Consider the following 17,500-nt stretch of genomic DNA (forward strand, 5'->3'; position numbering starts at 1 on the left):
ACATCACATCTTGATAATGTTAACTGAAGCCACTGAGACCAACACTGATAAAGTCTGAACTGATTATTTTAGTGGGTTATGCCAGGGTATTGATGCAGAGTATTGATCAATAAATATTTAGGGAAAAAACACCACAAATAAACCAGAATGCCAGACACAATATTGAGAATGTAATGGACAAAGTGTTTCAATAAATAAATATTTTTTCTGTTGTGATTATTAACATTTGTGAGGTTATTTTAAGTGATTGACGGTTTCATGTGTAAGACATTTAGGAAGAACTTGTCACGATGTGTCCAGCACCCAGCCAGAGGGACACGCCCACTGACGGTACGGAGGACGTCACGGTCCAGAAATCACAAAGGAAGTTACGTGTGTGGCTCCACCTACTCTCAGGACTCTCTTCCTGTCAACACGCCCACCTGTTGACACACCCAGAATCTTTCTGCTACACCCAGCAAGCTTGCCAAACACCTGCTACTCTAACCTGCAGACTCCTGCCTCACTAACCTTTAGGTTTACTCTCCATGTACATGTTACCTGAACTGCACGCATGTGGCACCCAGTCGTGTGTGTGTGTTACTGATGATGACAACTGCGCTGTAGATAATATACTGTAGTCAACAACACTACAGCCAGCGCAGCAGCTACAGGAGCGTGTGGCCTTTGACTGGTGTGTCCGTGCAGTGAGGAGATTCCTCTCCTACAAGCTGATGAGAGTGTAGCGGGTAAATCTGAACTACTCAGGCAACAGGTCGGCTATGGAGTCGGGAACACCCGACTACACAAGACCCCTGCCACATCTCTAACCCCTTTTGGAACATTAACAAGCTTCCATTTATTAAAGCAAGAACATACACACATGCACTTATTCTCAAGATCTAGCGTCTGATAGTGAACAACTAACCTGATACCCAGGTACAGATGTAACAGTGTCCAACTTAAATACCATCATAGCAAGCTACAGTTCAATAAAGGATTCAATAAATCAGTATTTACAAATCACTGTGACTTCTAACAAATGATTCTGAATTTAACTCTGAATGCAGGAGACACTTTAAATCAGTTAATACAGAAAACACTCGTCAACGTGAAGAGACGAACATCAGTTGTCTTCACTTTCAATGTGAGGATTCTGTTCACCTTTGCGGAGAAAAGTGGAAATAAGTGGAAAAGGTGAGTTACTGCTCTGGGGCTTTGATCTCGTAAAACACCTGAATAAACAGAAAGCCTGAATCTCAGTTCTAACTGTGTGTTGTCTGGTGATGGGACATCTTAGCTAACCAGGTTTAGGTCTGGGGTGGGCTTGCCATCAAAGTCCAATGAGGAAAAGATCCAAATTCTATAGCAGACAAAAAAACAACCCTGAATTCTAAACAGGACATAATGCATAATTAGTGATACAGCTGAGCTCAATTAAATATCACTAGTACAAATTCACATCAGGTTAGTTTTAGCTGTCTGGTAGGCATCAATCCACGAGATCTCCTTTATCTCAAAGTTCTCACTCAACTCTCGGTGTCTAGATCATATGAAGCAACGTTTAGGACAAACGCCGTTCAGGACGCGCAAGAGTGAATCTGTGTGAGAGAGCGGAAACGCACGCGCAAGAGTGAAAGTGTGCACAAGTGACTGGAAATGCACGAGAGAGAGGGAGGGAGAGAGTGAGACAGAGGGAGAGAGAGAGAGAGAGAGAGAGAGAGGGAGGGAGGGAGAGAGAGGGGGGGGAGGGAGGGAGGGAGAGAGAGAGAGGGGGAGAGAGAGAGGGAGGTAGAGGGAGGGAGAGAGAGGGAGGGAGAGGGAGGGAGCGTGAGTGAAACAGACAGCGAGTGAAACGAGAGAGAGAGTAAAAGAGTGAAAAGCTTGATGGAATTTGAGGGAGGAGCTCGCTCATCTCTGCTAGTCTGCTGGTAATATGTGAAGGTGGATGATAATCATCTACATTTACTTACTACATACAGTCACAGAGTTTTGATTAATTTGTACTTTTCTGGGCGTCTCTAATGATAATCTCCTGTCTTCAAGCTTTTATAGAAATGTCTCTTTTCAGTACCTGCATAGAAACCATCTGACCATCCCAGACCACAACTGAGCTTTTAAAGTTCATGTATGAAAGCCCAACACTGCTAACTAAACAGTAGTGTTATAGATGCATTACAATAGTGCTATAGATGCATTACAATAGTGCTATAGATGCATTACAATAGTGCTGTAGATGCATTACAATAGTGCTGTAGATGCATTACAATAGTGGTGTAGATGCATTACAATAGTGCTATAGATGCATTACAATAGTGCTATAGATGTTACCCAAATATTGTTAAACAGCACTCAGGTATGAAATAATAGTTTGTTGTAGCTACACAGTGCAGACTTGGGAATACATGTTCTGCAGAAAGAGTTATAAACTGTTTAAATTATGCTGTGATTTTTCAACGTGGGTAGTGACTGACCACAAGAACAAAATAGTGCCCAAAACATTTTTACCCACAAACACCCACAAGCATGCCATCAATTTTAAAAGATTCAAATGAATAACAGACAAAAGTGGAAACCAGTTAGACAATTAGAACATTAATATGACAGATATTTAAATATGAGACAGATATTTAAATATTACATATTTAGTATTAGATGGTTAAATATTTAATATTAGATATTTAATGTTAGATATTTAATATTAGTTAGATATTTAATGTTAGTTAGATATTTAATATTAGATGTTTAGATATGTAATGTTAGATATTTAATGTTAGATATTTAATATTAGATGGTTAAATATTTAATGTTAGATATTTAATGTTAGTTAGATATTTAATATTAGATGTTTAGATATTTAATGTTAGATATTTAATATTAGATGGTTCAATATTTAATGTTAGATATTTAATGTTAGATATTTAATATTAGATGGTTAGATATTTAATGTTAGTTAGATATTTAATGTTAGTTGGATATTTAATATTAGATGTTTAGATATTTAATGTTAGATATTTAATATTAGATGGTTAAATATTTAATGTTAGATATTTAATGTTAGATATTTAATATTAGATGGTTATATATATTAATGTTAGTTAGATATTTAAATGTTAGTTAGATATTTAATATTAGATGGTTAAATATTTAATATTAGATATTTAGATCAGTTTGATATTAATTTTCAGACACTGTCAGTCAATTGTAGAGCACAGGTACCGTAGACACCTGTCAAACAGGTGAGACGCTTCACTTAGTCTGTCATGTGACACACCTGTTCTTACCCAGAGTTTAGATGGCTGTGCTCGGAGCTGACAAAGTTGAAACTGGTGGTGTGTGTGTGTGTTGTGTGTGTGTGGTTGTGTGAGGCACAAAGTTGTTTTTTTGTAAAACATAATTGAGTTTCAAATGTGCTGTGCTATGGATCCTGATACAAAAGTTGAAACTGGTTTCTATAGAAACAGGATTGATTACTCTGGTGTTTCTATAGAAACAGGATTGATTACTCTGGTGGTTTCTATAGAAACAGGATTGATTACTCTACAACCTCCCAGCTGCCACAGAACGCTCCTCTTCCCACTGTTCACGTGGTACGTCCCGCCGTGTGCAGTGGGAGTTCACACACACTCATTTGTAACCACGCCCATGTTTAACACACCTGCACCTGGTTTCATGTCATTGTGTTTGTATGTATTTAAACCTCTGCTGGTGTTTGCATCCTTGCTGGTCTTTAATGGTGATCCTGTTCACGTTCGTGATGCACGTTATGTTTGTGAGCTGCGTCTGCCTCTGCCCGTGTTCACCCTGCCTGATCCATGTGAGTGTCACTGTGTTAGTCATTCGTGTTTGTCTAATAAACGTGTCTACGTCGAGGGAGTGTGTGTGTCCTGCTCCTCACGCTGTGGCACTCGGGCTATTACAGTGGCACATGTTTCATTTGTTGGATAGTTTATGTGGCTACACAGTGTTTAACGCTGACTGAGTTTGGTTTTGTGGTTCTTGTTTACAGCCTTAAATGGAAAATGAAAATAAAACCCAATTTAAAAACAAAGTTTATAACTTGTGTTCATCCAGTCACTTCTGCCATTTTCCTGCTGGTTAATTAAAATGGTCTTTCTCCACAGCTGTTATATTTATGACGCAGAAGTCATTAATTTTAAAAACTGAATACATCATTCTCTTTCTCATCTTATCTGTACAATCACCAAATATCATCTCTACAAATCCAGCCTGAATGGAGGACTGGCTCCTGAGTATTAAACACACTCTGTCCCAAACTTCACCAATTTCTGGATCCAAATCTTCTCAGACATTCTAGAGGCAAGTGTGGAGCCTGACACAGTCCTGATAATACTGGAATATCTGAAACATTCCTAAGACTGAAGTCAGATCAGCAACGACTCATTTGCTGTGGACTGATTATTGCTAATAGATTATTCTACAACTATGGAAAATGGCAGAATTACCTTTACTTAGACTGTGGACTTCAGAACAACAAGTTCTCTACACCTGGAGAGAATTACGTATATGCTGAAGGATAAATAATCCATTTGGAAAAGTCTGGCACACACTAATCTCTGATCTCAAACAAGACTGTGATGGTTTAGAAGACCATTCAGACGCTTCATCAGTGACTAGGTGGAGCTCACAGGGAAGATCTGGGATGGGATAGGATCACTCAACTTTAGGTCTTTCTTCACTATATATAAACAAATGAGGTTCATCCACATATAAATGCAGGTGTAAATGCACGCAGACACATTTCAAATGGATTTAAATCTGATTAATCAAACCACACCAGGATCCATTTTATCCAGGTGTTACACAAGAGTAAAACAGTCTCACTAAACTCACACATGGGGCGTCATCGAGTCGGCATAATAAATGGAGGTCAAAGGTCATGTGGCTGTAGACTGTCCAGTAAACACTGTTCATATTAGATTAGTTTGTGTAATGTTACCATGGACTTTGTTATTTTAATCTGTGATTCAAGTGTAAGCCAATGTATAATGTATTAATCAACAATACTGTGTGATAAACATTGTCTTAACTATACTGTAGGACCCTCCATCTCTACATAACAGAGCTATAAGGGACACACACACACACACACACACAAACACACACACACACACACACACACACACACACACACACACACACAGTTAAAGCACTAATAGAGCCTGTAATGAAAATACTCACTGTGCTTTTCTGCATGATTTGACCACTTTCTGGAGCTTCAGAAAACCTTCCTCTGATCGGTCATATTTGCTCAGGTCAAACTCCTCCAGATCCTCTTCTGAAGTAAGTAGAGTGTGTTCCACATATGCCCACTGAGCATCAGTGAAGTTCACCCCACGGAGACGATCTTCACCTCCTCTCCTCATGCACAAGTCAGCTGTTCACACAAGACAGAAGGATCATTAAGTTCATTCACACAGTGGAAGTACAAATTCTCTCTAATTAATTATCCCCCCCCACACTGATGGGGTTACTTTTCTATACACACACTGTCTCTAACTCTGGAGTTCTTATTTCTTGTGTATGTAAATCAGTCCCTCTGTTTCCCTCTAGTGATATTGTTTGATCAAACCCGTTGTGTTACAGGTAACATCAGATCCTGTTAAAATGGAAAAGCCTGACTACAGAAAACTAAATAAATGGAGTTTACCTGTCTCAATGTCTCTCTTCACTTTTTCCTGTTTAGCTGAAAGCAGAGAAATGTAACATCACCAAACAGATATTTTTGTTTTATGTGTGTCTAAATAAAATGTGAACATCAGTACACACAAGCTATTTGTGATCCCACCCAAAGGAACAGACTGAATCTGTTAGCACAGCTCACACTGACAGGAAGAGAACAGAACCACTTCTGATCTCATTAGTACAGAGACGAGTTTCAGACGTACTGACGATGGCTGATGTGTGTGATGATTTGTGAGTTTTCATATCTGACTTATTTTATCTTCTTAGACCGCATCTGTAATTGACCTCAGCACACTGTAATAGTGTGAATGTCTAAATATGTGGCATTTGAATAATAATAATGTTTCTGGAGAACTGGAACGTAATATGAGACACTCCTGACACAGACAGACTAGATATGAGGACTGTGGGACAGGAATATACTGAGTGACAGATACAGGTTTACCTCTCCTTCTGTAATACACGACAACACCCACGAGTGCTGAGAGCAGGATCAGTACAACTGGAACAGCGATGGCTGCTGTATAGTCAGGCCTGGGCAAGTGATCTGGAACACAATGAAAAAGATTCAGATTAAATATCCATCTGTGCAGTCACATATTGCTTCAAGAAAGAAGAGAATAATTCATTTAAGGCTAAACAATAGCACATTAGAAGCAATTATAAAAACACTCTCATAAATGTACTTATACTTTGGTAATTAAGTAATTTGTGAGTATTCTGAATGTTTACCAGTAGTGTAAATCACCATTTATGTTTTCCAGTAGTGTAAATCACCATTTATGTTTTCCAGTAGTGTAAATCACCAGTGATGTACTTCAGTAGTGTAAATGACCAGTGACGTTTTCCAGTAGTGTAAATCACCATTTATGTTTTCCAGTAGTGTAAATCACCAGTGATGTACTTCAGTACTATAAATTACCAGTGATGTTTTCCAGTAGTGTAAATTACCAGTGATGTTTTCCAGTAGTGTAAATTACCAGTGATGTCGATCTTTTCCTCCATCACGTTCTGCCCCCATTTCACTCTGCAGATGTAGGTATTCGTGTCACTGCTGTGTGCAGTGAGGCTGCGTCTCACATAAAACCCTTCACCATCTTCACATGACTCTGTTACTCCAGCACGTACTTCTGCTCCTTCACTGTCCAGCCACTGGAGTTCAGGTACAGGCCACCAGCCCTTAGAGTCACACTGTAGAAGAACCCCACCTGAGTCAGTGCCCAGTACAGTGATCTCTGGGGCTCCTCCAATACCTGTGGATTGAAAAAACCAAAGCTTGAAATGGCATTGTCCTGTTTCTGCTTACATAAACACATATTAAAACAGGGCTTTAATTTTAATAATTGAAATTCAATGACATTCACCTTCAACTTTAAGCAGAACACTGACATGATCTTTCTGATGGGCAGAATCAACTTGACATGTGTACTGTCCTCCATCAGACACTTTAACGTTCTTCAGTAGCAGTGAGGTGTTGCCATACTGTAGCTCCTCTTTGAACAGAGCTGTTCTCCCTCTGTATGAAGGATCCTGATCTTCATTCTTGTCTATTTTATCCATATAGTGATGCACTACTGCGCTATTCAGGTCTGTTCTGCTCCACTTCACTTCCATGTCCACAGCACTCACATGGGATTGTTCAGAGGCTTTGGGTTTGATGGAACACGGCAAAATGATGTCAGAACCAGGAGCAGCAACAACAGGCACATCTGGACCCTCCATGTTAAACTCCTGACCTCCTGTAATGAGAAACATCACCATGCTGGATGTGCACATTCAAACAAAACAAATAAAACAGGAGTTGATATTTTACTGCAACACTCCAGAATCCTCCAGGGTGATGCAGAGACCACCTCCATTTTTAAGGATCCTCCACTAATCTCCCTCAGACGCAACAAAAACATCAAAGACGCTCGTCAGGAGTGAGAAAAATTACCATTCAAATAATAGCTGTGGCATTGCAACAGCTCTAGATGTCCTTCATGTAAATGTGTTAACACAGCCAGGCCAATACCAGGCACAAAAGGCTAAGGTGTCATCACCAGTTCCTCCTCATGCATCACTCCAGGAGATGTCAACTGTGTTACTTTAAGAGATGTAGTCAGTTTTACACTGGGAAAGCCAAGAAAAGGCTTGCTGACCATTTGATCATCAGAATTAAGGATTAGAGGATTTGTCATTTGCAGTGGTAGGACGTTTTAGTGCTAATGGACACTGCATTAATGACATACCGGTTTTCACGGTCAGTTGTTGCTATGGCAGCAGTGAAGTTAAGAAAGAACAAAGAACTGATCTACTCTCTCAGAACTTTAGAACCCCACGGAGAGAATGTGATTTCAACATCTGCTTTTTCTGTGTGAAGCTTAATGGCCTGGCGTAGGACCTAGCACAGGACACGTCTTACCCCGTGCACAATCACATCTCTAACAATATTCTGTGTGAAGCTTAATGGCCTGGCGTAGGACCTAGCACAGGACACGTCTTACCCTGTGCACAATCACATCTCTAACAATATTCTGTGTGAAGCTTAATGGCCTGGCGTAGGACCTAGCACAGGACACGTCTTACCCTGTGCACAATCACAGGTCACGTCTTACCCTGTGCACAATCACACCTCTAACAATATTCTGTGTGAAGCTTAATGGCCTGGCGTAGGACCTAGCACAGGACACGTCTTACCCTGTGCACAATCACAGGTCACGTCTTACCCTGTGCACAATCACACCTCTAACAATATTCTGTGTGAAGCTTAATGGCCTGGCGTAGGACCTAGCACAGGACACGTCTTACCCCGTGCACAATCACATCTCTAACAATATTCTGTGTGAAGCTTAATGGCCTGGCGTAGGACCTAGCACAGGACACATCTTACCCTGTGCACAATCACATCTCTAACAATATTCTGTGTGAAGCTTAATGGCCTGGCGTAGGACCTAGCACAGGACACGTCTTACCCTGTGCACAATCACACCTCTAACAATATTCTGTGTGAAGCTTAATGGCCTGGCGTAGGACCTAGCACAGGACACGTCTTACCCTGTGCACAATCACATCTCTAAGAATATTCTGTGTGAAGCTTAATGGACTGGCGTAGGACCTAGCACAGGACACGTCTTACCCCGTGCACAATCACATCTCTAACAATATTCTGTGTGAAGCTTAATGGCCTGGCGTAGGACCTAGCACAGGACACATCTTACCCTGTGCACAATCACATCTCTAACAATATTCTGTGTGAAGCTTAATGGCCTGGCGTAGGACCTAGCACAGGACACGTCTTACCCTGTGCACAATCACATCTCTAACAATATTCTGTGTGAAGCTTAATGGCCTGGCGTAGGACCTAGCACAGGACACGTCTTACCCTGTGCACAATCACAGGTCACGTCTTACCCTGTGCACAATCACACCTCTAACAATATTCTGTGTGAAGCTTAATGGCCTGGCGTAGGACCTAGCACAGGACACGTCTTACCCTGTGCACAATCACAGGTCACGTCTTACCCTGTGCACAATCACACCTCTAACAATATTCTGTGTGAAGCTTAATGGCCTGGCGTAGGACCTAGCACAGGACACGTCTTACCCCGTGCACAATCACATCTCTAACAATATTCTGTGTGAAGCTTAATGGCCTGGCGTAGGACCTAGCACAGGACACATCTTACCCTGTGCACAATCACATCTCTAACAATATTCTGTGTGAAGCTTAATGGCCTGGCGTAGGACCTAGCACAGGACACGTCTTACCCTGTGCACAATCACAGGTCACGTCTTACCCTGTGCACAATCACAGGACACATCTTACCCTGTGCACAATCACATCTCTAACAATATTCTGTGTGAAGCTTAATGGCCTGGCGTAGGACCTAGCACAGGACACATCTTACCCCGTGCACAATCACATCTCTAACAATATTCTGTGTGAAGCTTAATGGCCTGGCGTAGGACCTAGCACAGGACACATCTTACCCCGTGCACAATCACATCTCTAACAATATTCTGTGTGAAGCTTAATGGCCTGGCGTAGGACCTAGCACAGGACACGTCTTACCCCGTGCACAATCACATCTCTAACAATATTCTGTGTGAAGCTTAATGGCCTGGCGTAGGACCTAGCACAGGACACATCTTACCCTGTGCACAATCACATCTCTAACAATATTCTGTGTGAAGCTTAATGGCCTGGCGTAGGACCTAGCACAGGACACGTCTTACCCTGTGCACAATCACACCTCTAACAATATTCTGTGTGAAGCTTAATGGCCTGGCGTAGGACCTAGCACAGGACACGTCTTACCCTGTGCACAATCACATCTCTAACAATATTCTGTGTGAAGCTTAATGGCCTGGCGTAGGACCTAGCACAGGACACGTCTTACCCTGTGCACAATCACATCTCTAACAATATTCTGTGTGAAGCTTAATGGCCTGGCGTAGGACCTAGCACAGGACACGTCTTACCCCGTGCACAATCACATCTCTAACAATATTCTGTGTGAAGCTTAATGGCCTGGCGTAGGACCTAGCACACGACACGTCTTACCCTGTGCACAATCACATCTCTAACAATATTCTGTGTGAAGCTTAATGGCCTGGCGTAGGACCTAGCACAGGACACGTCTTACCCTGTGCACAATCACAGGACACGTCTTACCCTGTGCACAAGCACGTGTAAGTTTATGGGCTCATAAGGCACAAGGGACTCACGAGGGCTACGACTCACAGAAGAACCTGTCAAATAACGTCCACGTACAAACCTCCAGTTCACCAGTCCACCCTTATTACTAGGACTCGTGACATGACGAAAGTGTTTGTGATTATGTGCATAGTAGATAACTGTGCACTGCAGAGCCTCCTGATGGTGAGTTTGCCTTAACATCATACGGTCATTACGTGTATGTGTGTAAACGTGTGTGCTGATGTCTTCAACTTTCCCTCACCTCTGTACCAGTGTGTGGTCGTGAGGGCTAGTGAGGTAGTTTTCTTTGACTGGACCTAAATGATGGAGTCAGAGTTTCTCCTGTATGTGTCAGGATTGATAATCAAAAACCCTTAATTTTGTAAAGATTGAGCTTTTGGCCTGTAGATAATTATCTGTATTTATTATCTGTAAAAATAATTATCTGTTTTTTAAAGCGGTCAAAATAGTGCACAGGCAAGGCATTTTTTCACATAAATTGTAATGGAAAAATTATTAAGTTCAGGGAACCGAATAACATGGCAGCCATTTCGTACTTGTAGTATGCATATAATATTAATGATGTGAGTTTTAAGGCTTTTAAATGTCTGTATGCTGTATCGCCCTCTAAAGCTCAATTTGGACCAAACTTGGCAAAAACTCACATGAACCTCAATCTAAGAAAGGATTTGAAATGATAACTTACATGGTTTATGAGTTATAGCAATGTAGGTCATATATAGCAAGGCCACAATGAATGATTGGACAAAGTGACTACCATGGAGAGCAAAATTTCAATCTTATTTTGATCATTATTTATCAAAGTGAATAGAGAGTGAGTAGATTATTGTAGTACCAATTCAGACATGATTGGATCAAATTCCTAGGTCTAGTTTGTAAATTCATGTTCCTAAGTGAAAATACGTAGGCGTTATACTTGATTTTCATGAACACTGCCACCTAGTGGCCAAATCATTTGAAACGTCACAGATTCACAGAGAGTCCTTACTTATGTATAGCCTTTAGGTTTCATCATGACTGGTCAATGATAAGCCTGTCATATGCCTGCTGGACTCTGATTGGCCAATGGAGGTCACAGTTTTCTACATATTGGTTAATGATTAATTGGCCCCGTATAGTAAAGGTCACTCATGCAGCATGCCAAATTTCAGCTTGATCTGATGTCTGTATGTTGAGATGTACATTTCTAGCTTTTATAGCGCCCGCTACTGACATATTCAACAAAGTCAACAGACTACCTGAAAATCATGTGCCGCTAAATTCTGAAGTTTCATCACAATTGGATGAATCATTCATGAGTTACAGCCATTTATGCACAATATGTACTGATCTGGAAGGGTTCATTTGCATATGGAGGCCATATTGGTTTGAAATGTCAAAATGATTTCCATGTTATAGTGCCCCCTATTTTTGACCTCAAAATCACCAGCCTGATCAGCTATACATGAAGTTTCACCAAGATTGACTGATAGTATTGTTGAGTACCTAATTAAGTAAATTAAGCTCCACCTCTTAATTTGCTGTTGATTGACACATGACAGCCAGACTGTATGAAAATATTCAAATGTTTTTGATCATTATTTAGGATCATATTGTTCTGAATTGATTGACACCAGTTTTATGAAAACTGGCTGAAAACCATAGGGCTGGTTCAAAAAGGTGGGTGTGACCCAAACACAGAATGTCTGTTTTCAAAAACTGAGTGAGTGAAAGATGCGAAAGATTTGTCCGCTTGAGAGAAAAAAGAATTGTACATTTATGTTGCAGAAATTACAAGATATTGAAGAAAATGTAAAATGCTGTGCTACAGCGCCACCGTCAGGCCAGTGAAGGTCCCTTTCTTTGGCTGAGTCCTTTCACATTGCATGTTGGAACTCAGAAGCACCTTGCTTGTACAACTGATGAAGAACCTCCATTAAAAACATCTTGCTTCTCTGGAAACCTTGTGTACTTCACTACAATGATCAATATCCCTACAGCTCTCAGTATAGTTGACCTCAGTTACTCACCTGGAGACTTCTTAGGATATTTAGATATAATATTGTATACTGGTGTTGGTGATAGGTTTGAATATTGTATATTGTTGTTGGTGATAGGTTCGTATATTGTATATTGTAGCTGGCAATAGCTTTTAATATTGTATATTGTTGTTGGTGATGGGCTTATATGTTGTATATTGCTGTTGGTGATAGGTTTGTATAGTGTATATTGTAGCTGGTGATAGGCTTGAATATTGTATATTGTTGTTGGTGATAGGTTTGAATATTGTATATTGTTGTTGGTGATAGGTTTGTATATTGTATATTGTAGCTGGTAATAGGTTTGAATATTGTATAGTGTTGTTGGTAATAGGCTTGTATGTTGTATATTGCTGTTGGTGATTGGTTTATATATTGTAGCTGGTGATAGGTTTGAATATTGTTTATTGTTGTTGGTGATAGGTTTGTATGTTGTATATTGTAGCTGGTGTTAGGTTTGAATATTGTATATTGTTGCTGATAGGTTTGTATATTGTATATTGTAGCTAGTGATAGGCTTGTATATTGTATATTGTAACTGCTGATAGGTTTGTATATTGCAGCTGGTGATAGGATTTTCTGTAATGTTGTTTCTTGGTGTTTACTGTACCTGAGAGAGACCAGTGGAGGAAAAGAATCACCCAAACACACTTCATCTCTGAAAGAGAACAAGGTCCTGTATTAGTTTACTAAGCATGACTGCTTACAAATAATTTACATGAAAACTCCTTCATAGTTAAAATTGGAACATGCCTTAAATGCCTTAGATTCATGTTTCCAATTACCTAAAGTATTTCAGTTTTGTCCTACAAAAAATAAACAAATATTGTAAAATATTTCTAATGAGAAAATTTTGAATTAGTTTTTTTTTTAATTGATGGAACAGCCTAAAATGAATATGACATAAACGTACATATTTATGAACATGATATATTCACTTATGAAGATAACATTCTCACTGAACAATATAAATGACATATAAAGACTTCAAATAATTTAATGGAACACAACTTTAAATCTCACAAAAGTTTTAATCAGCATTCAGCACAGTGCACTCAACACCCGGCAGGAAACACAAACCTCACACACACACACACACACACACACACACACACACACAAACACACTCACACACACATACACACACACACACACACACACAAACACACACACACACACAAACACTCTCACACACACACACACACACACACACACAAACACTCTCACACACACACACACACACACACACAAACACTCTCTTCAGGCAGCCAAGTGCTATTACACACGTATTCTCCAATAACCAGGCCATTCTTAATGTTAGTGCCATTACACACTTATTCTCCAATAACCAGGCCATTCTTAATGTTAGTGCCATTACACACTTATTCTCCAATAACCAGCCCATTCTTAAAGTTAGTGCCATTACACACTTATTCTCTCATATCTTTGTTATTCTCTAATACCCAGGGCATTCTTAAACATGTTAGTGCTATTATACACTTATTCTCCAATAACCAGGCCATTCTTAAACATATTAGTGCTATTATACACTGTTATTTTCTCATATCTTTGTTATTCTCTAATACCCAGGCCATTCTTTAACATGTTAGTGCTATTACACACTTATTCTCTAATAATAAGGCCATTCTTAATGTTAGTGCTATTATACACTTATTCTCCAATAACCAGGCCATTCTTAATGTTAGTGCTATTACACACTTATTCTCTAATAATAAGGCCTTTCTTAATGTTAGTGCTATTATACACTTATTCTCCAATAACCAGGCCATTCTTAATGTTAGTGCTATTACACACTTATTCTCTAATAATAAGGCCATTCTTAATGTTAGTGCTATTACACACTTACTCTCTAATAATAAGGCCATTCTTAATGTTAGTGCTATGACACACTTATTCTCTAATAATAAGGCTATTCTTAATGTTAGTGCTATTACACACTTATTCTCTAATAATAGGGCCATTCTTAATGTTAGTGCTATGACACACTTATTCTCTAATAATAAGGCTATTCTTAATGTTAGTGCTATTACACACTTATTCTCTAATAATAGGGCCATTCTTAATGTTAGTGCTATTATACTCTTATTCTCCAATAACCAGGCCATTCTTAATGTTAGTGCTATGACACACTTATTCTCTAATAATAAGGCTATTCTTAATGTTAGTGCTATTACACACTTATTCTCTAATAATAGGGCCTTTCTTAATGTTAGTGCTATTATACACTTATTCTCTCATATCTTTGTCATTCTCTAATAACCAGGCCATTTTTGCGTGAATGTCTCGAGCGCTGAGGCAACTTTCCTGCGTCGTTATAGAAAATAACATCAGTATTTTCTTTAAAAGTCAAACGAGCCATGATTTTTACACTGCACACATTTCTTTCCTAAAAACTATGAATCTGAGGGAGTATTGAGCTTTCGTGTTTTTACAGCTAGATTTGTTCATCGCTGTTGCGTAATCTCTTTTTCGCCTTAGATTCTGGGTCCAGTTTCTAACAGCAACGTTAAAATAATCTCACTCCTACACTGCTTTAGCTATCTAAGTCATCGAGTTGGCGACATTATTACCTTTTAGACATGAAAAGTAAGAGTAATAAAGAATGTGATCTCACCGCTTTCTCAAGGCTCGAGATGGGCGCCTGATACTGATTTCTCCGGAGTGGGATTACGAACGCCCATGTCACGTGACTATGGCGAAATTAATCCCGCCAGCACCCAGCTCTGTGCACACTCACAAACCCATCAAAACCAGTGGCGTGTCACATACGATGAGTGTCCACTGCAGTGCAATTACAACTCCTTTAGAAACGTATTTAATCAAAATCCCAGGATACTACATTGTTAGGTCTTTATATTGCTTGGGGGGACTGAAATCTTAAAACTAAGACATACACACACACACACACACACACACACACACACACACACACACACACACACACACACACACACACACACACAGGGTTTTACACAACACGCGCTCGTCCTCGAGCTGCCAGGCGCAGGCGAACACGTGGCGATGAACGCGCTCTGAAGAGTTCGCGCGCCATAGAGGCTAACAAGGACCACTTAGTGGGCATGAAGACAGTTCAGATGTCACACAAACACGAACAAACGTCTTCACAGTCGTTTGGGGAAAATGTGTCACTGGCACACTTATATTCAATCTTGATTATAATAATGAAACACAAGCCTCGTACCACAACTCATAGGCGTTCTTACCCATGCATTTACCTGCGCAACCGGCCGAGGGAAGTTCATTATTGATTCTAGTCGTTTCAAATCTGTTTTGTAAGTCTACATTGTGTTCTCCCACTGTGATAGCGGAGCATAACCCACCTGTTCGTATAACAGCGTCCTGCGCTTTGGGTTTATGTTTTAGTGTTTGTTTGATTTAAAAAGCAAATATATATAAACGTACAAATCACAGATCCTGTAAATGCTCATTTATTCTATCTGGTCCACGCCGTTCCATCTTTTCACACAGAGATGGCAAAATGTAACATGGTGTGTCTTTAGTTTTGCTATTTTGTTGTTGGTGTTTTTTTATTCAAGTGGTTACAAGCATTCCTCAGTCAGTGCTAAGTTCTTTAAAAACACTCAACTTGACACAACACACATCCGAATGAGCTAACCTACCAACACTTTATACAAAGCCCTTTCCTGTGCCGTATAAACGGTGCTTCTTGCACACGGTATTTCCATGCGATGGTTTGTGCGATGAACAACTGTTAGTGTGAAACAGCTGACAAACTGACAAAAGTATAAGTTGTTTTGACCAGTAAGTCAGAGTCGATCAAGAACAGTGTCTGCACGACTACATTTGCGTTTAGTGTTTCATAAAATGTGCGTTTCTGTGTATTTTGTGTGAGCGAAATGAGAAGTGAAATTATGTCACGTGTACTCGCATGATCGTTTTGACAGTTCCTGGCGCGCGCACGCAGAGCACTGCAGCCCCTCCAATGACGGGATTTCACCATCGGTCGCGCGCTCAGAGCAAATCTCTACCTCGTGCAGGTGGAAGGTCTCTGACCACCATCCCAGACGTCCCTCAGGTGAGATACTCGAGGGCTGTGAACTGCGATGATGCGAACACAGACGAATGGCGTGCACCAGGATCTGCGATTTACACGCTTAGTAATGCATTCATTCGTTCATGCATTTGCTCCAGTGTGTTGGATTTTTATCACTGAATTTGTCATTTGCGTCCATTAGAGGGCAGCATATAGCTGGGCGTCCAGACTCCTCACAGTCACGTCAGACAACACGACCGAAGTATTTTCGAGGGAGTTACCACTTTTTAAACTTACACCAATTACAAAATAACGTCCTTAATACTTAATCGTGCATAATGTCAAATTAACGGTGTCATGGGCAACAACAAATAACAGAACATTGCTTGCATATTTCCTTCAGAAGTGTGTGAAGCTGAATTCACACATGGTTTGATAGATTTTTCAATGTTTCAAGGATAGTACATACACAGGACACAGTACAAGACTCCCAGTACATACAGGAGAGAGTACGAGACTCCCAGTACATACAGGAGAGAGTACGAGACTCCCAGTACAGTCTGTAGTGGCAAATGGAGGCACTTTGCTTAAATTGTGTTAAGCTACAATGAATGTGTCTCTTTGAAGAGTAGCATGATCTGATGTGCGTAGCGTTGGAGGTCTGATAGACCTGATATACCTAGTGTTGGAGGTCTGATAGATCTGATGTATGTAGTGTTGGAGGTCTGATAGATCTGATGTATGTAGTGTCGGAGGTCTGATAGCTCTGATGTATGTAGTGTTAGAGGTCTGATAGATCTGATGTATGTAGTGGAGGTCTGATAGATCTGATGTATGTAGTGGAGGTCTGATAGATCTGATGTATCTAGCGTTGGAGGTCTGATAGAGCTGATGTGCATTGGATGGTGTTGGAGGCTTTGTATAATTTTGTGTTAAATATGTATTTCCTACTCCCTCTAAAACATGGTTTGTACTTTACATAAATGAAAGTGTGACTTCTTACAGAACACCGTACAGTTTCACTACCAAATTACGTTTGGAACTATCATTATAAAACTA

At 40.1% G+C, this 17,500-nt stretch overlaps 2 protein-coding genes across 2 annotated transcripts in view; both read right to left on the minus strand.

Annotated features, from left to right (window-relative positions):
• Positions 1-6,774, minus strand: part of LOC118240538 (NACHT, LRR and PYD domains-containing protein 7-like) — an 8,804-nt gene extending 2,030 nt beyond the window's left edge. The window contains exons 1-4 of the mRNA XM_035521210.1: positions 6,666-6,774; positions 6,131-6,232; positions 5,651-5,686; positions 5,182-5,377 (exon numbers count right to left, since the gene is read on the minus strand). Coding sequence (XP_035377103.1) covers positions 5,182-5,377; positions 5,651-5,686; positions 6,131-6,232; positions 6,666-6,690 — 359 coding nt within the window. The 5' untranslated portion in view covers positions 6,691-6,774. The remainder of the gene's footprint in view (positions 1-5,181; positions 5,378-5,650; positions 5,687-6,130; positions 6,233-6,665) is intronic.
• Positions 6,734-15,123, minus strand: LOC118240664 (butyrophilin-like protein 2). Its single transcript, XM_035521759.1, has 5 exons — positions 15,041-15,123; positions 13,016-13,063; positions 7,050-7,424; positions 6,802-6,938; positions 6,734-6,739 (listed from the first exon to the last, which is right to left on the minus strand). Exons 2-5 carry the CDS (start codon positions 13,059-13,061, stop codon positions 6,734-6,736), a joined length of 564 nt encoding a protein of 187 aa, XP_035377652.1. The 5' UTR covers positions 13,062-13,063; positions 15,041-15,123.
• Between the last annotated feature and the right edge of the window lie 2,377 nt (positions 15,124-17,500).

This window comes from Electrophorus electricus, chromosome 22 (genome assembly GCF_013358815.1).
Source record: "Electrophorus electricus isolate fEleEle1 chromosome 22, fEleEle1.pri, whole genome shotgun sequence".
Classification (NCBI taxonomy): domain Eukaryota; kingdom Metazoa; phylum Chordata; class Actinopteri; order Gymnotiformes; family Gymnotidae; genus Electrophorus; species Electrophorus electricus.

What these genes read in the sequence shown, in the direction of transcription:
- LOC118240664 (XM_035521759.1), bottom strand. Translation starts at nt 13,061, where the DNA reads ATGAAGTGTGTTTGGGTGATTCTTTTCCTCCACTGGTCTCTCTCAG. An exon ending in CCTCCACTGGTCTCTCTCAG is followed by an intron (nt 7,425 to 13,015) that starts GTACAGTAAACA and finishes TTCTCATTACAG; the next exon opens with GAGGTCAGGAGTTTAACATG. An exon ending in TGTTCTGCTTAAAGTTGAAG is followed by an intron (nt 6,939 to 7,049) that starts GTGAATGTCATT and finishes TTCAATCCACAG; the next exon opens with GTATTGGAGGAGCCCCAGAG.